Source organism: Kogia breviceps, chromosome 3 (assembly GCF_026419965.1).
Source record: "Kogia breviceps isolate mKogBre1 chromosome 3, mKogBre1 haplotype 1, whole genome shotgun sequence".
Lineage (NCBI taxonomy): Eukaryota > Metazoa > Chordata > Mammalia > Artiodactyla > Physeteridae > Kogia > Kogia breviceps.
This window is the reverse complement of record NC_081312.1, coordinates 161,094,974-161,122,851: the sequence shown is the minus strand read 5'-3', so window position 1 is coordinate 161,122,851 and position 27,878 is coordinate 161,094,974. Positions and strand designations below refer to the sequence as shown.

General features: G+C 58.0%; 1 protein-coding gene across 1 annotated transcript in view; it reads right to left on the bottom strand.

The window, feature by feature from the left end:
• The window catches only part of PFKP (phosphofructokinase, platelet), a 79,870-nt gene that overhangs the window by 12,136 nt on the left and 39,856 nt on the right, over positions 1 to 27,878 (bottom strand). Inside the window, exons 8-16 of the mRNA XM_059056919.2 lie at positions 24,790 to 24,885; positions 23,401 to 23,493; positions 22,654 to 22,779; positions 20,892 to 20,956; positions 20,321 to 20,390; positions 19,881 to 20,027; positions 17,358 to 17,428; positions 15,719 to 15,806; positions 14,975 to 15,127 (exon numbers count right to left, since the gene is read on the bottom strand). Of these exons, the coding sequence (XP_058912902.1) occupies positions 14,975 to 15,127; positions 15,719 to 15,806; positions 17,358 to 17,428; positions 19,881 to 20,027; positions 20,321 to 20,390; positions 20,892 to 20,956; positions 22,654 to 22,779; positions 23,401 to 23,493; positions 24,790 to 24,885 (909 nt within the window). The remainder of the gene's footprint in view (positions 1 to 14,974; positions 15,128 to 15,718; positions 15,807 to 17,357; positions 17,429 to 19,880; positions 20,028 to 20,320; positions 20,391 to 20,891; positions 20,957 to 22,653; positions 22,780 to 23,400; positions 23,494 to 24,789; positions 24,886 to 27,878) is intronic.

Below are 27,878 nucleotides of genomic sequence, written 5' to 3'. Positions count from 1 at the left end.
GGAACACAGCAGTGGTGGGACACGGAGTGGACGAGGAAAGACTCAAAAGTGAGGAGATATGGATTGCAAGAGGAAATACTCAGAGAAGTGAGGGGACACGGGGTGCAGGAGGGGGGACCCAGCACCGGGGAGACATGGGTTGCGGGAGGGGAGACCCAGTCGTGGGGGGACATGAAGTGCAGGAAGGGAGACTCAGAAATGGGGGCCCTGGGGTGCAAGAGTGGTGTCTCAGCAGTGAGGGGACATGGAATCCAGGAGGGGAGACTCAGAAATGGGGGGTCTAGGGTGCACGAAGTGGGACCCAGCAGTGGGGGGACATGGAGTGCAGGGGGGAGACTTAGAAATGGGGGACTGGGGAGAAAAAGGGGTGCCCCAGCAGTGGGGAAAATGAAGCGCAGGAGGGGAAACTAAGAAATGGGGGGCCTAGGTGCAAGAGGGGGGACCCAATAGTGGGGGGATATAGAGTGCAGGAAGGGAGACTCAGAAATGGGGGAGCTAGGGTGCAAGAGTTGGACCCAGCATTGGTGGGACATACAGTGCAATAGGGGAGACTCAGAAATAGGGGGCCTAGAGTGCACAAAGTGTGACCCAGGAAGGGGAGACATGAAGTGAAAGAGGGGAGCCTCAGAAATGGGGGGCCTAGGGTGCAGGAAGGGGGACCCAGCAGTGGGGGCACATGGGTGGCAGGAAGAGAAACTCAGACGCAGGGGGCATGAGGTGTGGGAGGGGGGACTCAGCCGTGGGGGGACATGGAGTGCAGGAGAGGGGACCCAGCAGTGGGGAGACATGCGTTGCAGGAGTGGAGACTCAGGAGTAGGGAGCCGGGGGTGCTGGATGGGCGACCCAGCCGTCGGGGACATGGAGTACAGAGGGGACACTCATATATGGGGGGCTTAGGGTGGAAGAGAGGGGACCCAGCAGTGGGGGGACATGGAGTGCAGGAGGGGAGACTCAGAAATGGGGGGCCTAGGATGCAAGAGTGAGCATCCAGCATAAGGGGGACATGGAGTGTAGCAGGAGAGACTCAAAAATGGGGGACCTGGGGTGCAGGAAGGGGGACCGAGCAGTGGGGAGATATGGAGTGCAGGAGGGGGCATCCAGCAGTGGGGGGACTTGGGTTGCGGGAGGGGAGACTCAGAAGTAGGGGGCCTTGGCTGCGTGAGGTGGGACCCAGAAGTGGGGGGGACATGGAGTGCAGGAGGGGAGACTCAGAAATGGGGGGCCAGGGGTGAAAGAGGGGGGACCCAGCAGTGGGGGGACATGGAGTGCAGGAGGGAAGACTCAGAACTGGAGGCCCTGGGGCTCAGGAGAGGGGACACAGCAGTTGGGGGCCTGGGGTGCAAAAGGGGGGACACAGCAGTGGTGGGACAAGGGGTGCAGGAACAGGAACACAGCAGTGGTGGGACATGGAGTGGACGAAGGGAGACTCAAAAGTGAGGAGATATGGATTGCAAGAGGGAATACTCAGAGAAGTGAGGGGACACGGGGTGCAGGAGGGGGGACCCAGCACCGGGGAGACATGGGTTGCGGGAGGGGAGACTCAGATGCAGGGGGCCTGTGGGGCGAGAGGGGAGACCCATTCTTGGGGGGACATGAAGTGCAGGAGGGGAGACTCAGAAATGGGGGGCCTGGGGTGCAAGAGGGGGGACCCAGCAGTGGGGGGACATGGAGTGCAGGAGGGCAGACTCAGAAATGGGGGAGCTAGAGTGCAAGAGTTGGACCCAGCAGTGGGGGGACATGCAGTGCAATAGGTGAGACTCAGAAATAGGGGGCCTAGAGTGCAGAAAGTTTGACCCAGGAAGGGGAGACGTGGAGTAAAGGAGGAGAGCCTCAGGAATGGGGGGCCTAGGGTGCAGGAAGGGGGACCCAGCAGTGGGGGGACATGGAGTGCAGGAGGTGAGACTCAGAAATGGGGGGCCTGAGGTGCAAGAGGGGTGAGCAAGCAGTGGGGCGACATGGAGTGCAGGAGGGGACACCCAGGAGTGCAAGGACATGGGTTGCGGGAAGGTAGACTCAGAAGTAGGGGGCATAGGGTGTGGGAGGGGGAACCTAGCCGTCGGGGGACATGGAGTGCAGGAGGGGAGACTCAGAAATTGGGGGCCTAGCGTGCAGGAGGGGATACTCAGAAGTGGCCTGCCTGGGGTGCAGTAGGGGGACCCAGCAGTGGGGGGACACGGAGTGACGGAGGGGGGACTCAGCAATGGGGGGACCAGGGTCCAAGAGGGAGGACCCAGCAGTGGGGTGACATGGCTTGCGGGAGGGAAGACGCAGAAGTAGGGGGCCTGGGGTGCGGGAGGGGGGAGCCAGCCATACGTGGACATGGAGTGCAGGAGGGGAGGCTCAGAAATGGGAGACTGGGTTGAAAGAGGGGTGACCCAGTCATGGGGGGAAATGGAGTGCAGGAGGGGGAACTCAGCAGTTGGTGGACGTGCTTTGCGGGAAGGGATACTCAGAAGTCGTGGGCCTGTGGTGCAGTAGGGGGGACTCAGCAGTGGGGTGACATGGGTTGCGGGACGGGAGACTCAGAAGTAGGAACCTGGGGGTATGGGAGGTTGGACCCAGCCGTATGCGGACATGGAGTGCAGGAGGGGAGACTCAAGTGAGGAGATATGGATTGCAAGAGGAAATACTCAGAGAGGTGAGGGGACACGGAGGGCAGGAGGCAGACTCAGCACTGGGGAGACTTGGGTTGCGTGAGGGGCGACTCAGATGCAGGGGGCCTGGAGTGCGGATGGTGGGACCCAGCAGTGGGAGGACATGGAATGCAGGAAGGGAAACTCAGAAATGAGGGGCCTGGGGTGCAGGAAGTGGGACCCAGGACTGGGGGTACATGGAGTGCAGGAGGAGAGCCTCAGAAATGGGGGGCCTAGGGTGCAAGAGGGGGGATCCAGCAGTGGGGGGACATAGAGTGCCGGAGGGGAGACTCAGAAGTAGGGGGTCTGGGGGTGCGGGAAGGGCGACCCAGCCGTCGGGGGACATGGAGTGCAGGAGGGGAGACTCAGAAATGGGGGGCTTAGGTTGGAAGAGAGGGTACCCAGCAGTGGGGGGACATGGAGTACAGCAGGAGAGACTCAGAAATGGGGGTCCTGGGGTGCAAGAGGTGTTACACAGCAGTGGGGGGACATAGAGTGCCAGAGGGGAGACTCAGAAATGGGGGCCCAGGGTGCAAGAGGGGGGATCCAGCAGTGGGGTGACATGGGTTGCGGGAAAGGAGACTCAGAATTGGGGATGCTAGGGAGCAAGAGGGGAGACCCAATAGTGGGGGGATATGGAGTGCAGGAGATTCAGAAATGGGGGGCCTAGGGTGCAGGAGGGGGGATCCAGGAGTGGGAGAACTTGGGTTGCGGGAGGGGAGACTCAGAAGTAGGGGGCCTCGGGTGCAAGAGCGGTGACCCAGCAGTAGGGGCACATGGAGTCCAGGAGGGGAGACTCAGAAATGGGGGAGCTAGGGTGTAAGAGTCGGACCCAGCAGTGGGGGAACATGCAGTGCAACAGGGGAGACTCAGAAATAGGGGGCCTAGCGTGCAGAAAGTGTGACCCAGGAGGGGGTGACATGGAGTGCAACAGGGGAGCCTCAGAAATGTGGGGCCTAGGGTGCAGGAAGGGGGACCCAGCAGTGGGGGGACATGGGTTGCAGGAGGAGAGACTCAGAAGCAGGGGGCATGAAGTGTGGGAGGGGGGATTCAGCCGTGGGGGACATGGGTGCAGGAGGAGAGACTCAGAAATGGGGAGCCTAGGGTGCAGGTAGGGGGACCAAGCAGTGGGGAGATATGGAGTGCAGGAGGGGGGATCCAGCAGTGGGGGGACATGGAGTACCAGAGGGGAGACTCAGAAATGGGGTGCCTAGCGTGCAGGAAGGGGGACCCAGCAGTAGGGGGAGATGGATTGCGGGAGGGGAGACTCAGAAGTAGGGGGCCTGGGGTGCAGGAGGGGGGGACCCAGCCATGGGGGGACATGGAGTGCCGGAGGGGAGACTCAGAAATGGGGGGCCTGGGTTTCAAGAGGGGTGACCAAGCAGTGGGGGGACATGGAGTGCAGCAGCGGGGACCCAGCAGTGGGGGGACATGGGTTGCAGGAGGGGAGACTCAGAAATGGGGGGCCTAGGGTGCAGGAGGGGGGACCCAGCAGTGGGCGGACATGGGGTGCAGGAGGGGGGACGCAGCAGTGGGGGGACATGGAGTGCAGGAGGGGACACCCAGGAGTGGGGAGACATGGAGTACAGAGGGGAGACTCAGAAATTGGGGTCCTGTGGTGCAGGGGGGGAACCAGAAGTGGGGGGACATTGAGTGCAGGAGGTCAGACTCAGAAATGGGGGGCCTAGGGTGCAGGAAGGGGAACCCAGCAGTGGGGAGACATGGAGTGCAGGAGGGGAGACTCAGAAATGGGAGACTGGGGTTAAAGAGGGGTGACCCAATACTGGGAGGATATGGAGTGCAGAAGAGGAGACTCAGAAATGGGGAGCCTGGGGTGCAAGAGGGGTGACGCAGCGGTGGTGGGACATGGAGTGCAGGAGAGGGGACCTAAGCAGTGGGGAGACATGCGTTCCACGAGGGGAGACTCAGAAGTACGGGTCCAGGGGTGCAGGACGGGCGACTCAGCCGTCGGGGGACATGGAGTGCAGGAGTGAAGACTCAGAAATGGGGGGCTTAGAGTGGAAGAGAGGGGACCCAGCATTTGGGGGATATGGAGTGTAGGAAGGGAGACTCAGAAATGGGGGGCCTAGGGTGCAAGAGTGGGGATCCAACAGTGGGGGGACATAGAGTGCCAGAGGGGAGACTCAGAATTGGAGGGACCAGGGTTTGAGAGGGGGGACCCAGCAGTGGGGTGACATGGGTTGTGAGAGGGGAGACTCAGAAGTAGGGGCCTGGGGGTGCGGGAGGGTGGACCCAGCCATATGCAGACATGGAGTGCAGGAGGGGAGACTCAGAAATTGGGAACTGGGGTGAACAGAGGGGTGACCCAGCAGTGGGGGGAAATGGAATGCAGGAGGGGAGACTCAGAACTGAGGATCCTAGGGTGCAAGAGGAGGGATCCAATAGGGGGGGGATATGGAGTGCAGGAGGGGAGATTCAGAAATGGGGGGCCTAGGGTGCAGGAGGGGGGATCCAGCAGTGAGAGAACTTGGGTTGCGGGAGGGGAGACTCAAAAGTAGGGGGCCTGGTGTTCAGGAGGGGGACCCAGCCATGGGGGCATATGGAGTGCCGGAGGAGAGACTCAGAAATGGGGGGCCTGGGGTGCAAGAGCGGTGACCAAGTAGTGGGGGGACATGGAGTGCAGGAGGGGACTCAGAAATGGGGGTCCTGGAGTGCAAGAGGTATTACCCAGCAGTGGGGGGACATGGAGTGCGGGAGAGAAGACTCAGAAATGGGGGGCCCAGGGTGCAAGAGGGGGGACTGAGCAGTGGCGTGACATGTGTTGTGGGAGGGGAGACTCAGAAGTAGGGGGCCTGGGGGTGCGGGAGGGTGGATCCAGCTGTATGTGAACATGGAGTGCAGGAGGGGAGACTCAGAAATGGGGGAGTGGGGTGAAAGAGGGGTGACCCAGCAGTGGGAGGAAATGGAGTGCAGGAGGGGAGACTCAGAATTGGGGAACCTAGGGTGCAAGTGGGGGGACCCAATAGTGGGGGGATATGGAGTGCAGGAGGGGAGACTCAGAAATGGGGGGCCTAGTGTGAAGCAGGGGGGATCCAGTAGTGGGGGAACTTGGGTTGCGGGAGGGGAGACTCAGAAGTAGGGGGCCTGGGGTGCGGGATGGGGGAACCAGCCATGGGGGGACATGGAGTGCAGGAGGGGGGACCCAGCAGTGGCGGGACATGGAGTGCAATAGGGGAGACTCAGAAATGTGGGGCCTAGGGTGCAGGAAGGGTGACCCAGCAGTGGGGGGACATGGGTTGCAGGAAGAAGAGACTCGGAAGCACGGGGCATGAGGTGTGGGAGGGGGGACTCAGCCGTGGGGGGACATGGAGTGCAGGAGGGGGGATCCAGCAGTGGGGGAACTTGGGTTGCGGGAGGGGAGACTCAGAAGTAGGGGGCTTGGGTGCGGGAGGTTGGACCCAGATGTGGGGGGACATGGAGTTCAAACTCAGAAATGGGGGGCCTGGGATGCAGGTGGGCGGAACCAGAAGTGGAGGAACAGGAAGTGAAGGAGGGAAGACTCAGAACTGGGGGCCCTGGGGCACAGGAGAGGGCACACAGTAGTTGGGGGCCTGGGGTGCAAAAGAGGGGACACAGCAGTGGTGGGACAAGGGGTGCAGGAACAGGAACACAGCAGTTCTGGGACATGGAGTGGACTAGGGAAGACTCAAAAGTGAGGAGATATGGATTGCAAGAGGAAATACTCAGAGAAGTGAGGGGACACGGGGTGCAGGAGGGGGGACCCAGCACCGGGGAGACATGGGTTGCGGGAGGGGAGACTCAGATGCAGGGGGCCTGGGGTGCGAGAGGGGAGACCCCGTCTTGGGGGGACATGAAGTGCAGGAGGGGAGACTCAGAAATGGGGGAGCTAGAGTGCAAGAGTTGGACCCAGCAGTGGGGGGACATGCAGTGCAATAGGTGAGACACAGAAATAGGGGGCCTAGAGTGCAGAAAGTTTGACCCAGGAAGGGGAGACATGGAGTAAAGGAGGAGAGCCTCAGGAATGGGGGGCCTAGGGTGCAGGAAGGGGGACCCAGCAGTGGGGGGACATGGGTTGCGGGAGGGGGGACTCAGAAGTAGGTGTCCTGGGGTGCGCGAGAGGGGACCCAGCCATGGGGGGACATGGAGTGCAGGAGGGGAGACTCAGAAATGGGGGGCCTGAGGTGCAAGAGGGGTGAGCAAGCAGTGGGGGGACATGGAGTGCAGGAGGGGACACCCAGGAGTGCAGGGACATGGGTTGCGGCAAGGGAGACTCAGAAGTAGGGGGCATAGGGTGTGTGGGAGGGGGAACCTAGCCGTGGGGGGACATGGAGTGCAGGAGGGGAGACTCAGATATTGGGGGCCTAGCGTGCAGGAGGGGATACTCAGAAGTGGCCTGCCTGTGGTGCAGTAGGGGGACCCAGCAGTGGGGGGACACGGAGTGACGGAGGGGGGACTCAGCAATGGGGGGACCAGGGTCCAAGAGGGAGGACCCAGCAGTGGGGTGACATGGCTTGCGGGAGGGAAGACGCAGAAGTAGGGGGCCTGGGGTGCGGGAGGGGGGACCCAGCCATATGTGGACATGGAGTGAGGAAGGGGAGGCTCAGAAATGGGAGACTGGGTTGAAAGAGGGGTGACCCAGTCATGGGGGGAAATGGAGTGCAGGAGGGGGAACTCAGCAGTTGGGGGACGTGCGTTGCGGGAAGGGATACTCAGAAGTAGGAACCTGGGGGTAAGGGAGGTTGGACCCAGCCGTATGCAGACATGGAGTGCAGGAGGGGAGACTCAAGTGAGGAGATATGGATTGCAAGAGGAAATACTCAGAGAGGTGAGGGGACACGGGGGGCAGGAGGGAGACCCAGCACTGGGGAGACTTGGGTTGCGTGAGGGGCGACTCAGATGCAGGGGGCCTGGAGTGCGGATGGTGGGACCCAGCAGTGGGAGGACATGGAATGCAGGAGGGGAGACTCAGAAATGAGGGGCCTGGGGTGGAAGAGGGGGGACCCAGCAGTGGTGGGACATGGAGTACAGAAAGGGAGCCTCAGAAATGGGGGGCCTAGGGTGCAAGAGGGGGGATCCAGCAGTGGGGGGACATAGAGTGCAGGAGGGGAGACTCAGAAGTAGGGGGTCCGGGGGTGCGGGAAGGGCGACCCAGCCGTCGGGGGACATGGAGTGCAGGAGGGGAGACTCAGAAATGGGGGGCTTAGGTTGGAAGAGAGGGTACCCAGCAGTGGGGGGACATGGAGTACAGCAGGAGAGACTCAGAAATGGGGGTCCTGGGGTGCAAGAGGTGTTACACAGCAGTGGGGGGACATAGAGTGCCGGAGGGGAGACTCAGAAATGGGGGCCCAGGGTGCAAGAGGGGGGATCCAGCAGTGAGGTGACATGGGTTGCGGGAAAGGAGACTCAGAATTGGGGATGCTAGGGAGCAAGAGGGGAGACCCAATATTGGGGGTTATGGAGTGCAGGAGACTCAGAAATGGGGGGCCTAGGGTGCAGGAGGGGGGATCCAGGAGTGGGAGAACTTGGGTTGCGGGAGGGGAGACTCAGAAGTAGGGGGCCTCGGGTGCAAGAGCGGTGACCCAGCAGTAGGGGCACATGGAGTCCAGGAGGGGAGACTCAGAAATGGGGGAGCTAGGGTGTAAGAGTCGGACCCAGCAGTGGGGGAACATGCAGTGCAATAGGGGAGACTCAGAAATAGGGGGCCTAGAGTGCAGAAAGTGTGACCCAGGAGGGGGGGCACATGGAGTGCAGCAGGGGAGCCTCAGAAATGTGGGGCCCAGGGTGCAGGAAGGAGGACCCAGCAGTAGGGGGACATGGGTTGCAGGAGGAGAGACTCAGAAGCAGGGGGCATGAGGTGTGGGAGGGGACATTCAGCCGTGGGGGGGACATGGAGTGCAGGAGGAGAGACTCAGAAATGGGGAGCCTAGGGTGCAGGTAGGGGGACCAAGCAGTGGGGAGATATGGAGTGCAGGAGGGGGGATCCAGCAGTGGGGGGACTTGGGTTGTGGGACGGGAGACTCAGAAGTAGGGGGCCTTGGGTGTGGGAGGTTGGACCCAGAAGTGGGGGGACATGGAGTGCAGGAGTGGAAACTCAGAACTGGGGGGCCTGGGGTGCAGGAGAGAGCACACAGCAGTTGGGGGCCGGGGGTGCAAAAGGGGGGACACAGCAGTGGTGGGACAAGGGGTGCAGGAACAGGAACACAGCAGTGGTGGGACATGGAGTGGACGAAGGGAGACTCAAAAGTGAGGAGATATGGATTGCAAGAGGGAATACTCAGAGAAGTGAGGGGACACGGGGTGCAGGAGGGGGGACCCAGCACAGGGGAGACATGGGTTACGGGAGGGGAGACTCAGATGCAGGGGGCCTGTGGGGCGAGAGGGGAGACCCATTCTTGGGGGGACATGAAGTGCAGGAGGGGAGACTCAGAAATGGGGGGCCTGGGGTGCAAGAGGGGGGACCCAGCAGTGGGGGGACATGGAGTGCAGGAGGGCAGACTCAGAAATGGGGGAGCTAGAGTGCAAGAGTTGGACCCAGCAGTGGGGGGACATGCAGTGCAATAGGTGAGACTCAGAAATAGGGGGCCTAGAGTGCAGAAAGTTTGACCCAGGAAGGGGACGTGGAGTAAAGGAGGAGAGCCTCAGGAATGGGGGGCCTAGGGTGCAGGAAGGGGGACCCAGCAGTGGGGGGACATGGGTTGCGGGAGGGGAGACTCAGATGCAGGGGGCCTGGGGTGCGAGAGGGGGGACCCTGCCGAGGGGTGATAAGGAGTGCAGAAGGTGAGACTAAGAAACGTGCGGCCAAGTTTGCAAGAGGGTGGACACAATAGCGGGGGGACATGGAGTGCAGAAGGGGGGATCCAGCAGTGGGGGGACTTGGATTTCGGGAGGAGAGACTCAGAAGCAGGGGGCCTGGGGTGCGGAATGTGGGACCCAGCAGTGGGGGGACACGGAATGCAGGAGGCGAGACACAGAAATAGGGGGTGTAGGGTGCAGGAAGGGGGATCCAGCAGTGGGGGGACATGGAGTGCAGGAGGGGAGACTCAAAATGGGGGGCCTAGGGTGCACGAAGGAGGACCCAACAGTGGGGCGACATGGAGTGCAGGAGAGGGGACCCAGCAGTGGGGAGGCATGCGTTCCACGAGAGGAGACTCAGAAGTACGGGTCCGGGGGTGCAGGACGGGCGACCCAGCCGTCGGGGGACATGGAGTGCACGAGGGGAGACTCAGAAATGGGGGCTTAGGGCGGAAGAGAGAGGACCCAGCATTTGGGGGACATGGAGTGAAGGAAGGGAGACTCAGAAATGAAGGGCCCAGGGTGCGAGAGGGGGGACCCAGCAGTGGGGTGACATGGGTTGTGAGAGGGGAGACTCAGAAGTAGGGGCCTGGGGGTGCGGGAGGGTGGACCCAGCCAGATGCAGACATGGAGTGCAGGAGGGGAGACTCAGAAATGGAGGACTGGGTTCAGCAGTGGGGGGAAATGGAATGCAGGAGGGGAGACTCAGAACTGGGGATCCTAGGGTGCAAGAGGGGGGATCCAGCAGTGGGAGAACTTGGGTTGCGGGAGGGGAGACTCAAAAGAAGGGGGCCTGGGGTTCAGGAGGGGGAACCCAGCCATGGGGGCACATGGAGTGCCGGAGGGGAGACTCAGAAATGGGGGGCCTGGGGTGCAAGAGCGGTGACCAAGTAGTGGGGGACATGGAGTGCAGGAGGAGAGACTCAGAAATGGGGGGCCTAGGGTGCGGGAGGGCGGACGTAGCAGTGGGGGGACATGAAGTGCAGGAGAGCGGACCCAGCAGTGGGGAGACATGCGTTGCACGAGGGGAGACTCAGAAGTAGGGGGCTGGGGGTGCGGGACGGGCAACCCAGCCGTCGGGGAACATGGAGTGCAGAAGGGGAGACCCAGCAGTGGGGGGACATGGAGTGGAGGGAAGACTCAGAAGTGGGGGCCCTGGGGTGCAGGAGAGGGGAAACAGCAGTTGGGGGACATGGAGTGCAGGAGGGGGGACCCAGCACTGGGGGACATGGTTTGCAGGAGGAGAGACTCAGAAGCAGGGGGTCTGGCGTGTGGGAGCACGGACTCAGCCGTGGGGGGACATGGAGTGCAGGAGGGGAGACTAAGAAATGGGGGGCCTGGGGTGCAAGAGGGGGGACCCAGCAGTGGTGGGACATGGAATGCAGGAGGTGAGACTCAGAAATTGGGAGCCTAGGGTGCAGGAAGGGGGACCCAGCAGTGGGGAGACATGCGTTGCAGGAGGGGAGACTCAGTAGTAGGGGGCCCGGGGTGCGGGATGGGCGACCCAGCCATCGGGGGACATGGAGTGCAGGAGGGGAGACTCAGAAATGGGGAGCCTAGGGTGGAAGAGGGGGGACCCAGCAGTGGGGGGACATGGAGTGCAGGAGGAGAGACTCCGAAATTGGGGGCTTGGGGTGCAGGAAGGGGGACACAGCAGTGGGGGGAGATGGATTGTGGGAGGGGAGACTCAGAAGTAGGGGGCCTGGGGTGTGGGAGGGGGGACCCAGCAGTGGAGGGACATGGAGTGCAGGAGGGGAGACTCAGAAATGGGGGGCCTGGGGTGCAGGTGGGGATACTCAGAAGTGGCGGGCCTGGGGTGCAGGAGGGCGGACCCAGCAGTGGGCGGACATGGGGTGCAGGAGGGGGGACGCAGCAGTGGGGGGACATGGCGCGCAGTGGGGAGACTCAGAGAAGTGGGGGGACATTCATTGCAGGAAAAGTGTCACAGCAGTGGAGGAACATTGAGTGAAGGGGGTGACTCAGAGAAGTGGGAGGACATGGGGTGCAGGAAAGGGGACTCAGCAATCGGGGGACATGGGGTGCACGGGGGAGACTCAGAATTGGGGGCCTCAGGGCTCAGGCGAGGGCTCCCAAACTGGCACACCCCGGGGCCAGGCAGGAGGCCAGCAGAGCGGGGTCGGGCGGCACTGGGTTAGGGCTGGAGACACAGCCTGTCCCTTCCTGGTATCTGGGAGGAGGTGAGGACTGCCACTGGGGGTGGGCACTGGGGGAGAACTTAGGGGCCGGACCAGTGTGCCGGGACCCACATCGAGACGCAGTGCCAGCTGCCAGAGCCGTGAAGGCAGAGCTTGGGGAGCCCCCTCCCCTCGGGGCCCTGTGAATCTCACACAGAGCAGCGCTGGGTGCCCTGAGCCCCGAGTTGGTTGGGACCCCAGTGAAACCGTTGGGCTCAGATGTCAGAGAAGCGGGCCTTCTCAAGCACACATCTGGGGTCCGGATCCGCCCCCCTCAGTGTTAGTCAAAGTGGCTCATTAGTGACCGGGGTCCCTGAAGCCACAGCTCCAAACACGGCCAGATGCTCAGCAGAACGTGTGCCCGATGGGCCTCCGTCCCGTCTGTCTTTATTCCTCCCGCCTAAAACCACCTTGGGGTGCCTTCTGCAGGAAAATTCACAGGCAGGATGGACCCAGGCCTTCTGGAGGGCTGTGCTCTCTGCCCACCCCCTACTCCACCTCCCATCCATTCCCTAGAGTCCCAAACAGGCTGGGTTTCGGGGGGCTGAAGCCCAAGGACGCGTGGATGGAGGACGCGCGGTGGGTGAGTCCAGGGAGTGCCGGGGAGGAAGGTGAGGGGCTCCAGGGGGTTGCTCACCTGCCTCTCACTCCCTCCACCCGGCCTGGCTCCCAGTCCCCACACGGACCCTCCTCCACCCCAGCGTAGCTCAGGACCACTGCAGGGCCGCCCACATCCGGATGTGAGCCCCACAGTTAGATGGACTCCTGGGCCGTCTGAACCTCCACCCCCGGATACTCTGCGTCAGGGGGCGCACGGCGTAGGGGGCGGACAGGGGCACCGGCACCTTGAAATCTGACGGCGGTTCCACACCTGCAGGTACTCTCCACCCTCTGGTCGCCATCACTCCACTCCTTTTTCCTCTAATCTCCAAGAAAACAGGAGGGACACTGTGGCCCCAGGGAAAACCCTGTCCAGGACTCGAGCCCGAAGCCCTGGGGCCGAAGCTGAGCCACCCACACCGACGTAATTCAGGGCCACTAGCAGAGCTGCAGCCACGGCCACCTCCCGGGGCCCGGGCAGCACCGAGGTCGCCTCAGCTGTGGTTCTGAAGGGGACGAGTGCGCTGGTTCTGAGGAGTAGATGCAATGCACAGCCTCACCCTGTGGAGTCCCTAAAAACCTGCCCTGAGGCGTTAACTCTGCCCCAGAGACGCCGGGACCTTACGAGGCATTAAATCCCCCGGGATCTGTTTCAGGTGACATGTCTGTAAGCTCAGCGCACAGGCTGACAAGGAGGTGACATGAGGACAGTGGTTAAGGGTCCAGAGGATGTGACAGCTGACCACATGAGGCCACCTCGGGGTCCTCACCCTAGGCCCTGGGGACATTCTGGCCACCTCAGGCCCCTCCCCCAGCACGGTCCTGTCTGCTGCACCACTCCTTGCAAGTGTCCGGCGCAGCCGAGGTCCAGCCCGAACCCAGGCCTCCTAAGAGACTCAGCCTCACTGTGGCTTAACACACACAACCCTGGGAGAAACCCAGCGACTTCAACACGCCAGCCCGGCCTTCTGTCCCCCCAGCTCCAGGATCCACTGAGCAGGCCTGGGGAGGGTCATCCCGACCACCCCCTGACCATCCTTCATGAACCAGAACAAGACACCCTACTTAGGCCCTCGGAGCGTCACTTCCGCCCACCTCGCAAGGACGGCCCTGGCCCAGTCTCGGACAGGCACTGCCCGCTTTACAACTGTGAGCCCGGCTCAGAGAAACTTGAATGAATAAAAACCTGAATGTAAAGCATTGCATAATAATCTCAAAATCCCTTGAATGGAAGCAGGATGGATCATTCGGAATTTTCCCTGGACTTATTCTGGTTTTCAAATTTTCAACAATACACGTAAGCAATCTTTTATCGCCTGGAAAAATCATGCTTTGTAGCAAAGGAGCCTGGAATTGTAAAGTGGGAGAATCCTGTCCTGCCTGAGAGCGCGTGAAACATCACAGGGCGGGAGCACCGACCTTGGTCAGGACCCACCAACGACCGCTCCCAAGGTCCCCGCCACCCCAAGGGGGTCTAGTTAGGTGACAACTAGGAAATGAGCTTCCGTTGCTTCTACTGCAAGCGTGGAGTGAGCAGATTCAGATCCAGCTATGCAGGAGAAGCAGTAACACAATGATGGCATTCATTTTGCGACAGACATGACCTTTCAACTCAGAGCTTGCGCATCGATCAGGAGCTGAATTTGCCCCACAGCAGCAAAAGCACAAATGGTGTCACCGGGGAGGCACAAGCAGCGGCAGGCAAGAGGGCAGGGACGCGGGTCAGGAGGTCCAGCGTGGGGACACAGGCGACACTGGAGGGCTTTTTAGTAAAGAAACTGCGGAAAGCTTAAGAGGCTCAGGAAAACAAGCATTGCTTACCAGGTAAATTCTATTTTTAAAGCTTTTCTTTTATCTACCGGCACTATAGAGACAGATTTGATGCCATGGGTTTAAGGAAAAATGCTTAGAAAAACAGTCACAAGATCTACGTCTTGCAAGGAAAATAAAATATGAGAATTTACTGAAAAGTTTTAGATGCCGAATTTTTTAAAAAAGGAAGTGATGCATTCTGTGTTAAATACGGATCTTCAAACTCCAATGTGATCTCCCAAGCGTGATTTACAAATACAATGATTAAGAGGTATTTCTAGGTTTTGTTATGGCCTTTTGGCTAAAAAAAAAAAAAAACCACATTCAAATAACATCAATGTTATTTTAGATGTGTTTTATCATCCCAGTCCACAAAGGGGAAGATGAGGATGAGGCTATCGGCCGAAACCAAAACTAATACGATTGTTTAAAAGAGGATTCAAGTCAATGAATAAAATTATAAAATCTTTAGTCCAGCTTCTACCCTCGAATATCAGACAACGGGCCAGTGGACCCAGGATTTATCACAATAATGTGTTTTAGGCTTTTGGTAAATTTCGCTCAGCCAAAAAAAAAAAAAAAAAAAGGCATTTAAATGAATATTCACTTCACTGTGACCCAAAACTACCCGCGCTACAGATGATGTCACCTTGGCCGCGGCACAGGAAAACGGTGGTAAAAGATCTTTGGAAGCCGAATCAGTGATTGTCAGATTCTTTTTTTTTTTTGGCTGTGTCAGCATGTGGGCTCTTAATTCCCCGCCAGGGATCGAACCTGTGTTCCATGCATTGGAAGCGCGGAGTCTTAACCACCGGACCTTTTTTTTTTTTTTTTCTTTTTTTAAACTTTTCAGCAAACCACCCTAGCACCCTGGCTCTGCCTCGAGTGCACAGGTAGATAAAAGCGGGCCAGGCGCCCTGGGTTAGTGTCCGCGGCACCTGCTCTGTGGCCAGCACTCACGTCGGTGATGGTGTTGAGGGCGGTGTCTGCCCCGATGCTGAAATCGGAGCCGGGCACGTTGTTGGAGACGGTGGCGGGAACCATGACCATGGGGACACAGAACTCCTTGTGCTTCTCCCGGGCGGCCGACAGCTCCAGCAGCCCCAGGTAGGCCTGCAAGTGAGTGTGTGCAGTTGTGAGGGGCAGGGAAACGCATCGCCATCACGGGCAGCGCTGCGCCCAAGGTGAGGCTGTGGCATCGTCCCGTCGGGGTGAGACTAAGCCGCTCACGGGTGGGAGTCTGAGGTTCTCACGTTTTCTTTAAGGAAACAGAAAGGTCATCATGGGACTGATCTCGGCTGAATATTAAAAATGAAGGTGGGCAGTCCAACATGTAGTTAAAAGATAATGATCTGGCCCCATCACTTCCCTCCTCTCGGATAGCCAATGGGCTTCCAGTTCAAGAGAGAAGGTCATCTCTACAGACTCGACAGAGGTGAGAACCCCCTGAGAGGACGGACCCCAGACATGGAGTCGAGCTTTCGCTTCCCGATCGAGTCCCTTTACGTAGCTGGGCCAGTGTCTGTCCCCGAGGGCTGCCACCTCTCATTCTCTGCATCACCATTACTCAGTGGCCGCTGGGCCCGAGGCTGCATGACTCCCCGGTCACACCGAGGGGCAGACGGCACGATGCTTACGGGAGCCGGCACGGGGTCCCCACTCAAACCAACAGCGCTAGCCAGCCAGCAGGGGAGCAGAAAGTACCTCGAATCCACCGATGATCAAGAGCGCGTTGATGCCGTGGGTGTGCATCTGAGCGGCGATGTCCTCCAGGTACTTCCCGGGGAGGGTGCTGGGGACGGTTCAAGGGAGGGGCGGTCAGGCAGGACCCCCTTGGTGCGCCACCCTCTGAGGCTGAGCTGCATGGCACCAAGGGGCAGGGGGATGTCCGCTCCCTTATCCGCGTTGCTGGCGGACAGAGGGGCTGGGGACCCACACGCAGCAAAGTGGCCAGCAGTCAGGTCTCAAAAGAGGGTCTTTTCAAAAGAAAAGGGGAAGAAACTTTGCAGCTGTCCAACACCTGGATCTCAAGGAACCCTGCTGCCTGGTTAGGAAAAAAAATGAACCACAAAAGCTTTCAAGTGTTCACAACGATAATTGGATGGCAACTTCCAGTTTCTGAGTCACGTACAGAGCACATGTACCTTACCCCATCTAAGCTCATTTAAAGTCACCTCCAAGCACACTTGCTCATGTTGTCCCGTTTTCCCACCTGTTCAAACATGGCCGGCAAGTGGAAGAGACAAACGACAGTCAGCCGTGCCCATCCGGAGACCAGCACCCACCCCGATCTTTCCCTTGCACTGTCTGGGGAGTCAGGGGTTTATACTTGGGGTGGATGTAGAGAAGTCATAGGGCCTGGGTGGCCAGGGCACATGAGTGGTCATGATGTCGACTACAGGGTCCCTCCCAGCGTCTGAGCATCGTGAGAATACGCTGCCAGCTGGCCCCTCCAGCCAGCCCAGGGCAGCCCCGGGGTGGCGCTAGTGAAGCCGACCGTGCTGAGGCATCACAGTTGGTCGGAAGAGGCCTAGGAGGCAGCCGATAGAGCCCTGGCTCCTAACTGGAGCTCCGCTGTCAGAACACCATCCCCCAAGGGCGCTGGGGGGTGACGGGACCAAAAGAGCTTTGGAGAACTAGGCCAGCTCCACAGATTCCTGGGCGATGCGGGCACCCAGCTTCACAGCAGGACAGAGCCTGGGACGATTCCCCTGGATAACACACAGGCTAACACTCACAGGGAGGGCAACACTCGTTAGGCTTAAGTACCAGCTACTTCCTTTCCACATTATAATGTGCCACAGAGTGACGGCTGCACCCTGAGATCAGAGAAGAAACAGCTTTGTATTAAATCAGCGCCTCGGGGACATACCCCATCCCCGGCTGTGCCCGAGAACGGAAGCGGCCGCACTTCAGAAACGGGTGGTTCTGTGTGGAGCCCCCCAGGTCCTCCCTCCGGCTGTGGGGCCCTGGCGGCTCAGGCCTGCGGTCCCCACGACACTGAGCCACCATCAATCCTGTCTACACAGCAAGGTCACCGCAGCTCAGACAGCCCTGTCTTCATCACCTCGAGCGAGATGAGGGGTTTCTGCCCCTACTGGGTTCTTCCAAGCAATGGAAACAAGGAATTATCAGAGGAAGCCATTCCCAGGTCCCCTGCTGTGTCTCTTCTTCAGGCCACAACTCATCAACTCCCCATAAAACAACCCGGGTCCCTCCCAGACCGGAGCCAGGACGTGAACCAATTCCTCCTGGGCTCCTTTACAGGAACTTAAAGCTGCAGCAGCTGCACCAGCTGCTCCCCGCAGGAACGTTCAGGTCAGAATCAAGACAGGAGAATTACCGTTTCGTCCCAAGAATGGAGCCGCCTTGGCCGGTCCAGCCGCCGACATCTGCCCAGCCAATTTCCTTTATCTAATATGCAAACAAAAAGAAACAGGGGTAGCGAAAAAGAAAAAGGAATTAGAGAGCTTTAAAAACAGCTCAGATGTCTGCACCTCTGACAGCCTTCGTTTCTGTAAGGATTTGAGAAATGTTAGGAAACGGCTTTCATTTCAAGGCTGAATGAGCTGCGGCCTGAACCAGATTCTAAGGCTCAACAGTTAGGAACACGGACAGGCAAAGCCCCCCGCATGTAGGAAGGACCCTGCATCTTATTCCCCACCACGTCTATCAGAGGCATGATTTAGTTAGCCAAGCCCCACCATTGCGAAGTAAAAGAAAAATTAATATTACAGTTTTTTTTTTTTTTTTTTTTGTGGTACGCGGGCCTCTCACTGCTGTGGCCTCTCCCATTGCGGAGCGCAGGCTCCGGACGCACAGGCTCAGCGGCCATGGCTCACGGGCCCAGCCGCTCCGCGGCATGCGGGATCTTCCCGGACCGGGGCACGAACCCGTGTCCCCTGCATCGGCAGGCGGACTCTCAACCACTGCGCCACCAGGGAAGCCCCAGTTTTCTTAATTAAACTAAGATTAAAAAAACAGTTCTTAAAAACTGAGAACCACCTATGAGCACCGATAAACGCCCACTAAGGTGTTTGCACAACACCCCACGGCCATAACAGCAAAATGCTTTCCCTTCCCCGTCCCTCACACACTCGGGGCGGCCACAGTTTGGAATATCACAGGCCTCCAACCATGCATCTTCGCCCAGGTCTCCTGAAGGCCCCGCACGGGGGGTCACCTGCTCACTGGGCACCTCCCACTCCATCCAAGTCCCAGCGCCTCTCAGATCTCCCATGTCCATCAGCTGCAACTCATTCCTGCCTCCTTTCTTCACACCTCTGCATACTTAGTACTAGAGCAAATCCTATTGGCCAGGCCTTCAAAATGCACCCAGACCATGGAAGACCTCTCACGGATTCCGCCGTCGCCAGATTGGACCAAGCCCCCCGCATCCTGCCTGGGCTATTGCAGCAGTCCCCCAACTACTCTTCTGCTCCCCTACTCCTGCCTCTTATGGAAATCTGTCAGAATGCACCATGCCCCTGCTCCAAACCCTCCCGTCTTTTCAAAGCAAAGGCCAGACCCCTTAGGATCACCTACAAACCATCCGGCCCTCGTCAACTTTTCCCTCAACCCCTTCCTCCTTCCCCCTCGCTCCTCTGCTGCAGTCACGTGAGCCCCTCCCACCCCACCCCCCAACAGCTCAGGGCCTTTGCACCATCCGCCCTGCCTGGGACCAAGGTCCGGTGTCCCCAAGGGCACTTGCTCAGCCCTTCACACGTTGGTCAGGGGTCACCTCCCAGCAGCACTGGCTGGAGGGCCTCAGCGAAGATGCCCATGGCACTGCAACCTCCCCCCCTGCGTCTTTTTAGCACCAGTCACGTTCTGATACGCTGGAGAGTTCACTACATCGATTTTTACCTCTGTCATCTCCCTCCCTGAGATGCAGGGAGTCTTGTCTGCGTTCTTCACTAATTTGGCTCCACAGCCTAAGAACTCAGTAAGTAGCTGCTGAGTCGCTGGGTGAATAAACACAGTCGCCCCCTTATCTGCAGGGAGTATGTTCCAAGACCCCCAGCGATGCTAGAACCCTACGTATCCTTCTTCCCCTATACATACATGCCTAGGATAAAATTTAATTTATAAATAGGCGCAGTAAGAGAATATCCAGATTGCCAGCATCACCCGTCTTGCACTTTGGGGACATTATTAAGTAAAGTAAGGATCACCTGAACTTAAGCACTGCCATACCATGAGGGCTGATCTGATCACCAAGTGACTCATGGGCAGATACCCTGGGCGAGAGGATGATTCATATCCCGGGAGGACAGAACTGACAGTTGGAGATTTCATCATGCTACTCACAACGACACGTAATTTAAAACTTACAGATTGTCTATTCTGGAATTTTCCATTTAATATTCCTGGACCACAGGTAACAAACGGCAGAACTGAAACCTCGGATGGGAGGGGACCAGGAAACACCCGGCTAAGAGAGTAGCGTCTGTAGCGTCACCACGTGTTTAGCACCCTGCATCCTATGACCTTGGTCTTGTGAATTAAGTCTCGGTGCCCCAGCTTTCTCATTAGGAAAATGGGGATAATATCTTAGATTTTTGAGAGATTTAAATGGGTTAACGTAATAAGTAAATCGCGGACGCGCAGTAAGTGTAGTCAGGAAGCACTCGAGCAGTTAATCTTTTCCCTCGGTTTTTATCGGAGTCGGTGCTCAGCGCGCCGTACTAGCGCATCACCGACGGCATCCCATGCACACCTCACTGCAGCCTCGTGCGTACGTGCTCCCTTCCCACCTAATGCCCGGGTCCTCGGACCCCAGAGAGGCCCTCCCTACCACCTTTGAGAAATCCAGAATCTGCCTTCTCGGCAAGGACCTCCCTCACCAGGCGCCCCCGGGACTCACCTGGCCTTTGGCGAAGCCCTCAAAGCCGTCGTACACAGCGAACACCTTGTGTCCGTCGGCGATGCCCACGCGCACGGCCGCGCGCACGGCTGCGTTCATGCCGGCGGCGGGCGCACCCACGTTCACGACGCCCACATTGCAGTTGCTCTGTAAGTCGGGAGGGGGTGGGGGGCGTGTGGGTGTGTGCGGGTGGCGGCGGATACGGCTCGCACCGCTGCACCCTGGAGCCAGAGCGTACGGGCTGAGCGTGGGGCCGAGGCGCCTGAACTGAAAAGCCGAGTCGCCCAGGTGGGAGGGGGCAGGAGGAAAGGGTCGGCGGGGCGCGGGGTGGTCTCTTGGGAGCCAAGACCCGAACTGGCCAGGGCAGAAGGGCACCCAGGCCAGAGCAGGACCCAGGCATTGCCGGAGGAGGGGACGTGGCTCACGGTAACGCCTCCTACCTTAGGGATCTGGGAGTCCGGCAGCTTGATGGCGAGCCGCTTGTAGGTGTTCAGGTTGTTCTCGAAGCTCCTAGAAGAAAAAAAAGGACGGTGTTAGACCAAAGGTTAGAATGTGAACGGAGCAGTATGGGCTCATCTGGGGAGAAGGGGCCTCAGAGGACGCTTGTGTCGGACGCAGATGGCCCACAGGTGCCAGCTTTGTGTCCGGGCTCTCAGGGAAGGCAGCCTCGAGTGTTCCCAGTGACTGGAATGGATGTCCTATAAGGGGCTGAGGGGCAGGGGCGTTTAGGATGCAGCAAGTTTCTTTCCCCAAATGCTAGCAGCCACATGCCACTCTCTATCCTAATTTCATCAGCTTCCAAACGATCCCCCCTCACCCTGCCAAAAAATAAATTTCTCTGTAAGTAGTCACCCGGACCATCGACCTTTAGGAACGGTGCCTTGACTGCATACTGTCTTCATTTCTGACTTCTTATGTTGATACGGAACAGGCACCGCCTGTAGGCACATTCTAACACCAGGCCTCATGAACAAAGGCTCCCAGTAAAACAGGTTTTTTCAGAAGACGCACCTTCCTCGGAGTTGCACAGCGTCCTTAAATCTCCTCTCATCCATGGCCTTTTGTACTTCCTGGGTCTTTAAGGAAATAACGAAAGGAAGAAAGAACATGTCAAGACGGTGCACCCTCAGATCCAGACTAGGGACCCGAAACCAGCTTGGTCCTTGCATCCGGGTCACTTCACGTCCAGCCTTGTAGCCAGCAGCCTGGGGTCAGTGAGCCTGCACTGCCTGGCTACGGGGGGAAACCTAGGCCGCCCACCCAGGCTGCTTCATAGAAAAGGACGAGGTGGGACCACCGGCCTTGCCAGAGTAAGCGGGTCCTGAAATCTTAGGGATTCCGGCCCATGAGAGCGAGGCCAGAAGGAAGCGGATCTCCCAGGCCAGGCTCTGAAAAGTTCCCATTTGACGCTGGTGAGGAGAGAACAAACAGAAGCACCCCTGTCCCCGGGGAGCGGGGGACGCAGGTGACGCTGTGGCAGGGGCGGGGGGCGGGCTGTCCTGGGGGGCAGAGCGCTTTGGGACCAGCACCGCCCCCCCCCACCCCCCCGCCGCCCTTCAGCCTCAGGATCCCAGGCAAGTCATGCGTCGCTCTGGGCTTCAGTTTCCTCCTCTGTGTGGTGAGAAAAGTGCCCCTACTTCCACCGTCATTGTGGTGGTCAACGCTGCCAGGCCCTTAGGGAGACACCTGGCAAGCAGTGGTCAGCGAGGGGCTGGCTGTGGCCTTGTGAACAGTCTGGCTGAGGCAACACGACGTACGGTCGTTCAAGGACAAACTAGTGGTACCTACTGGCTGTCTGTCTCAAAACGGACAGAGAGACACTGGACAGAAGAAATGTGCTCACAATAAACTGCTGCTCATAATTCCACGTTCTGTTCTGAGCCACAGCCTCACAGTACACACCCCCTCGTACAGACACACACGCACACACCCCCTCATACAGACACACACGCACACACCCCCTCATACAGACACACACGCACACACCCCCTCATACAGACACACACGCGCACACCCCCTCATACAGACACACACGCGCACACCCCCTCATACAGACACACACGCACACACCCCCTCATACAGACACACACGCACACAACCCCTCATACAGACACACATGCACACACATGCAGAGACCTCCTTTACTGCCGTCGGCTTTTGGAAAGTATGTTTCTAAGGGGTTACTTTCAACCAGTCCTGTGACTTAATTACCTCTCTGTACATGTAATAAAATGCATACACCTCAGAGCCACTGGGAAGACCAAATAAAATGAGAGTCGTGAATAGACTTTGCAAAATAAAAAATAGAAACAATTCCTAACGCAACTGCACGGCCGCCGCAGCTGCTGGACGGTCAACTGGAAAACCATCCCCCGCTTCCCCGCAGCCACCGGCCTGCGCTCCACACCCGGAGGAGGAGGCGCACGTTGGGGTCCCCCTAGTCGGCCATCCCGGTGTCACATCACAGGTGTGAGGGCCTCGGGGACGGGAGGGCGGGAGCAGCTGACCCTGGAGAGGCTGGATGGTGCCCTCCGCACCCCGAGAATCTCCCTGGTCCCTGCAGAGCAGTCTCCGGCCTCTCTGACCCACCCACAGGAAGCGCCCGGGCACCCCGAGGACACCCCCTCCCGACAGACTAGACTCACGGAGGGGGCCCGCGTGCTCGGTGTCACGGGCCCGGGGAGGGGGACCTGGGTCCCGGGGAAGGCCGTCCACCCGTGCTGGGGGAGGTCCCCACCCCCCTGTGCTGGGCAGGGCCCGGCCCCGCGCTCACCATCTGCACGCATTCCATCAGCGGCAGCCGCACCGCCTGGTTCCCGCTCAGCGACACCACGCAGGCTGGGGTCTCCGGGGTGGCCTGGAGGAGGGCGACCACGGCCTCCACCCCCATGCGGCTGGCCTGGTAATGACATCACGATGGTCGGAGCTGGCCCCGGGCCCGCCCGGAGACCAGCCCGGTGCCCACAGACAGAGGCCCCCCTTGTTCAGACGGGACCAGCCGCGTTCTCAGCTCCTCCGTCCTCAAGTCCCCCTCGCTTCTCCTGCACCGAGTCCCCGTTAGTTACTCAGAGCCCTTCCCGCTTACTTCTAACCCACCTCCAACAAGGAGATCAACTCCGCTAGGAACCAGCGTGCCTGGGGGTGGGGCGGTCAGAGACCTGCAGAGCAGGAAACTGAGAATTGGACTCTGGGTCTCTGTGGTCCCTGGGTCCATCTCTAGAAACCTGCCTGTGGACACCCCCTTTCCACCTTTTGGGTTTGTACCCCATGTTTGGCGGGGTATCTCAGTGTCTGGGTCACCAGGGGTCTATAGAGGAACCCCCCTCGGCTAGCAGGTCTCCCTATGAGACTACGGGCCGTAGCATCCTAGGGACAAGCCACCCGGCGCTGTGGGCAGAGATGCCCTTTACCGATGGCACCACTCAAGATCACCCAGTCTTCGTAGCAGACTGGTCCCTTTGCAATCCCAGAAGTGTTCCTTTCCTTGTGACGATGCCTGACCATTTCCAGCCTCACTTACCAGAATCCTGTCAAAGGCTGAAGGCGTCCCACCTCTCTGCACGTGTCCAAGGATGGTCACCCGAGTGTCATAACCCAGCTGTGTGACCACGAGCTGAGGGGAAACACAGGACACGGCCGGGCACATCAGCTTGTCCTAGGGATGGGGCTGGAAGCAGGGGAGGGTCTCTCTCTCCTTTCTACACATCTATGTTGAAGAATGTTCTAGTTTCTAAATTTCACTTCCTGAAAGAATGTTTAACGGCTTGTTGAAATGAATATTTTTTAAAGAATACTTTTATCATCAGATAAAAGCTTTGTGCTCCTACCTCACAAGTGAACATAAGTAACACGATTTTTAAAAATCACTGTTTCTATAGCTTGTATTTCAAGCATATACTTTGTAAAAATTGAAACATTTCCCTGAAATCACCTTGAATTTGTAAGGTTGTCTTTGAAAGGCATGACACAGTCAAATCAGAGCGTCCCCTCAGTCCAGGGCCCAGGTGAACCCAGCCGGGTGGCCGGGACAGGCTACCTGTCTTGACTGGCCCTCATTTACTTTATAAAAATGATGGGGCTGGGTCACAGGAATTCCATGGTCCCTTTTGGCTCTAATATTCCACAATCCAATCTCAACTTCAATTAAGTGGGAAGGAATATCTTTGCCCTGACTGTATTGATTACTTCTATAAATACCGGCAGATGACTTTGACAGATATTTTGATAATCAGGTGAAAAGCTGGTCAGGGAATACGTAAAAGGCATCAGAGAAAGCAACTTGCAAAGCCAAGGTGATGATGTGCTTTGCCCTGACAGGCGGCTTCCACCAGAGCCTCAGTCTGTCTCCCCAGCACTGTGTCCAGAACCTGCCCAGTTACCTAGACAACCGGGGAGCACAGCAGATCCCTCCTGGGCCAGACAAGCCAGCATCCGCCGACCAAGCCCGACAGGACTCGGGCAACAGGACTGTGGGGTCGGCCTCCGTGCAGGGCGGAGGAACAGTAACTAGGCCAGCCGAGCGGCTTTCTCTGTGAGTAAGGCCATGCTCAGCTGATGCTCCGGTGGGAGAGGGAACTCTGCTGACCTCCCAGCTCCTGGGCAGCCGGCACCCAGAGCTGGAACCTTCCAACCCCACCCGATCGCATTTCCTCCGTCTCTGTCGGGGGAACCCGGGGCCTTTGGGAATATTCCCAACAGCATTCCAGAGGCAGGGGCTCACCAGAAGCCAGGAGCTGTATGAGTCTGATGCCAATAAAGTTATGAGTCATTATGAAAATATTTTTAACGAGCAAGAAGAACAAAAAGTATTTAAATAATAGCGCATGGTTCCAGACTCCCGTCCTGCCCGGGGTGTCTAAATCTCCCGTTTCTAGACAGGCTTGGGGCGTGAGAAGCATGACACACTCACCTCCTTGATTTGCTCAGAGGTGATGGGTTTGTTTTGGGTGTCGATGGCTCCTTCGGCCACAATGATGATGTTCAGTCTTTTTTTCCGGGCACGGTTCTAAGGAAACAAAAGATGAAATCCTCAAATGCCTAAGCCATGCTTCACGACACAACAGGGGCCTCTGCCCCACCTGAACTGGCCTCTCTCCAGGGAGAAACGGTCACCTGCTTTCACACGTGGTGTTTCCTAAGGACACAGGCAGGTCAAGGTGCCCTAGGTGAGCAGGTTGGACAGGCCTGCAGATGCAGAAGCTGCTGTGACATCACCACAGGCAGAGGCCGGCCCCCGGTGCCTTTGACCCAGACCCCCGGACGGCGATGAGCTCTGAGGCTGGGCTCTCCGGGGAGGGGGGGTCTCTACTGCAAACCAGGCCCGAGAACTCCCCCGGAAGGCAGAGTTTCCTGCCACCTCACCTCAAGGAGGTTTGCACGTAAGACCATACAGTTACAGAAATAACGGAGAATAAAAATCAGTGCTTAAAAACCGATTCTCGCCTTTGTGATGGGCAGTGCCAGCCCCAGGCCTGGGCAGGGGGGACACAGAGGGGAATGTGGGGCCCAGGTGGGGTCGGAGCCGCCCTTGCGGGAACAGCCAGGCTGTCAGCGTCCAACACTGGGGGCCACGTGCTCCCGGGCTCACGGCCAGCATCCTGCAATGCCCCAAATCACTCTCAGTGAGTCTGTTCTCCATCAAGTCCCCAATCAAGGACCCTCCTCTGGGGGGTGTGAGCTGTGTGGGGCGGTGAGCCCGGAATGGGCAGCACCTGAGGATGTCAGCCAAGGGGGCTTGGCCCGACCTGCATCACAAACACACATGCTGTCTTGTTGGTTTCTGATAGATATTAAATGTGCTACACTTTTTTTTTTTTGGCCATACCACGTGGCATGCGGGATCTTAGTTCCCCAACCAGGGACGAACCAGTGCCCCTGCAGTGAAAGGTCGGAGTCTTAACCACTAGACCACCAGGGAAGTCCCCAAATGTGCTACACTTTGAAGAACTTGTTAATCAGAGTACTTTCTAAAAGGTATAAAGATACGACAACAAGAATGATTATTTTGGCATCACTTGAAAGAGCAAAAATGGAAGTAATGACTGGTCCACAAATATGGAATTGGCCAAATAGCCATACTTCATCCATAAAATACAATATTCCAAAGTGGCTAAAAAAAAATAATGGGGTAGGGGTCATCACTGGTGGCGCAGTGGTTAAGAATCCTCCTGCCAACGTAGAGGACGCGGGTTCAAGCCCTGGTCCAGGAAGTTCCCACACGCCACGGAGCAACTAAGCCCGTGCGCCACAACTACTGAAGCCCGCACACCTAGAGCCCATGCTCAGCAACAAGAGAAGCCACCGCGATGAGAAGCCCGCACACCGCAACGAAGAGTAGCCCCCGCTTGCCGCAACTAGAGAAAGCCCGCATGCAGCAACGAAGACCCAACGCAGCCAAAGATAAATAAATAAATTCATAAAAAAATAAAAAATAAAAAAATAATGGGGTCCCCTATCCATTCAGGTGGGAAGACAGCCAGCTAGTCTGTGTAGTTCACTGACTGCCTCCTGGGCCCCCAGCCAGATGGAGTCACTCATTCACTGAATCCTCACAAAATCTCCAAAGAGCAGCATCATGACCCCGAGTTACAGCTGAGGAACTTAGGACACGAAGGGGAGGTTGTCTGTCCAAACATCGTTTGCCCCATGGGTGGCAGAGCCAGGATCCAGCCCTGGGACTTCTTTTTTTTTTTTTTGCGATACGCGGGCCCCTCACTGCTGTGGCCTCTCCCATTGCGGAGCACAGGCTCCGGACGCGCAGACCCAGCGGCGACGGCTCACGGGCCGAGCCGCCCCGCGGCATGTGGGATCCTCCCGGACCGGGGCACGAACCCGTGTCCCCTGCATCGGCAGGTGGACCCTCAGCCACTGCGCCACCAGGGAAGCTCAGCCCTGGGACTTCTGATGCCCCTGAGTCCTTTCCAACTTTATACCGAAATGCCCATGATTGGGGGATGCTCTGGGGCTTGTTTCCCGGGCCAATTATCCAGTAAGGTGTTTAGAGAAACTCTCACAGTGCTACACTGATAACCAATAAAAATTAATGACAGGCAACAGGCACTACAATATCAAGTGTTTCCACCCAAGTGAGCTTAAGCCATTAGTCCTAACTCTGCCAACGCTTAAGCGGGGTGGGGGCGGGGATCCAAACACGTCCTAGCTGACGGGGCACTTTACAATGCCCGAAACTCAAGGAGGTTTGCAGATAAGACCATACAGTTACAGAAATAGTGGAGAAACCTAAAAATCAGCCCTCCGGCCTCACTGCTGACCTTCTGACCGGCCAGGCGCTTCCTCACAACCAGGGTGCTTCTGGCTCTCTAAGGGCGTTAGACTTCGGCCTGTGTGGTGTCATCATCAATGAGGGCAGGGACTCGGGAGGACAAGGGACAGATGCAGGGACAGGCACGTCCCTCAAGGAATGCCCCGTGGAATGGCAATTAAGTGGATGTCCTCAGCGCCACGATGAAGGACCTGCTTCACAGGAGGACCAGTGCTCGACTCCTGCAACCAGCCACGTACCTTCCCACACCAGCTGGCACAGCATGCCGCCCAGGTCCCCAGGTCAGAACCAAGAGATGATGAACTCGTTTGTTACTTCAATGGTCATAGTCACCCCCCCTGGGACGTGCCCCTGGCCTGCTGCAGCCTAGAGCTCCAGCCTCAAAAGGGTGCATGATTCTTCCTAGTAAAAGGACAGCTATACCAACAGTTTCTTACAGAGGTTCTGGGTCAGCAAAGCTTATTTGATTTGTTGCTGGAATTCCTTTCTTGGAACCCATCACCTTGAAGGCAATGGTCATATCTTATGAAACGTGGGGCCTGGTTGTATGCAACACTTATGTGTTCGCTGAATGCAACGATAGTTAACATCTGCCATATGTTTACTTTTTTTGCCTATGGAACAGCGATAAGATGGTTATGAAAATAAGAGAAGGGAAATTCCATACGCATTGGGATTTCTGTCCTGAAAGCTAAGCATTGTTTTCTACGAGGCCT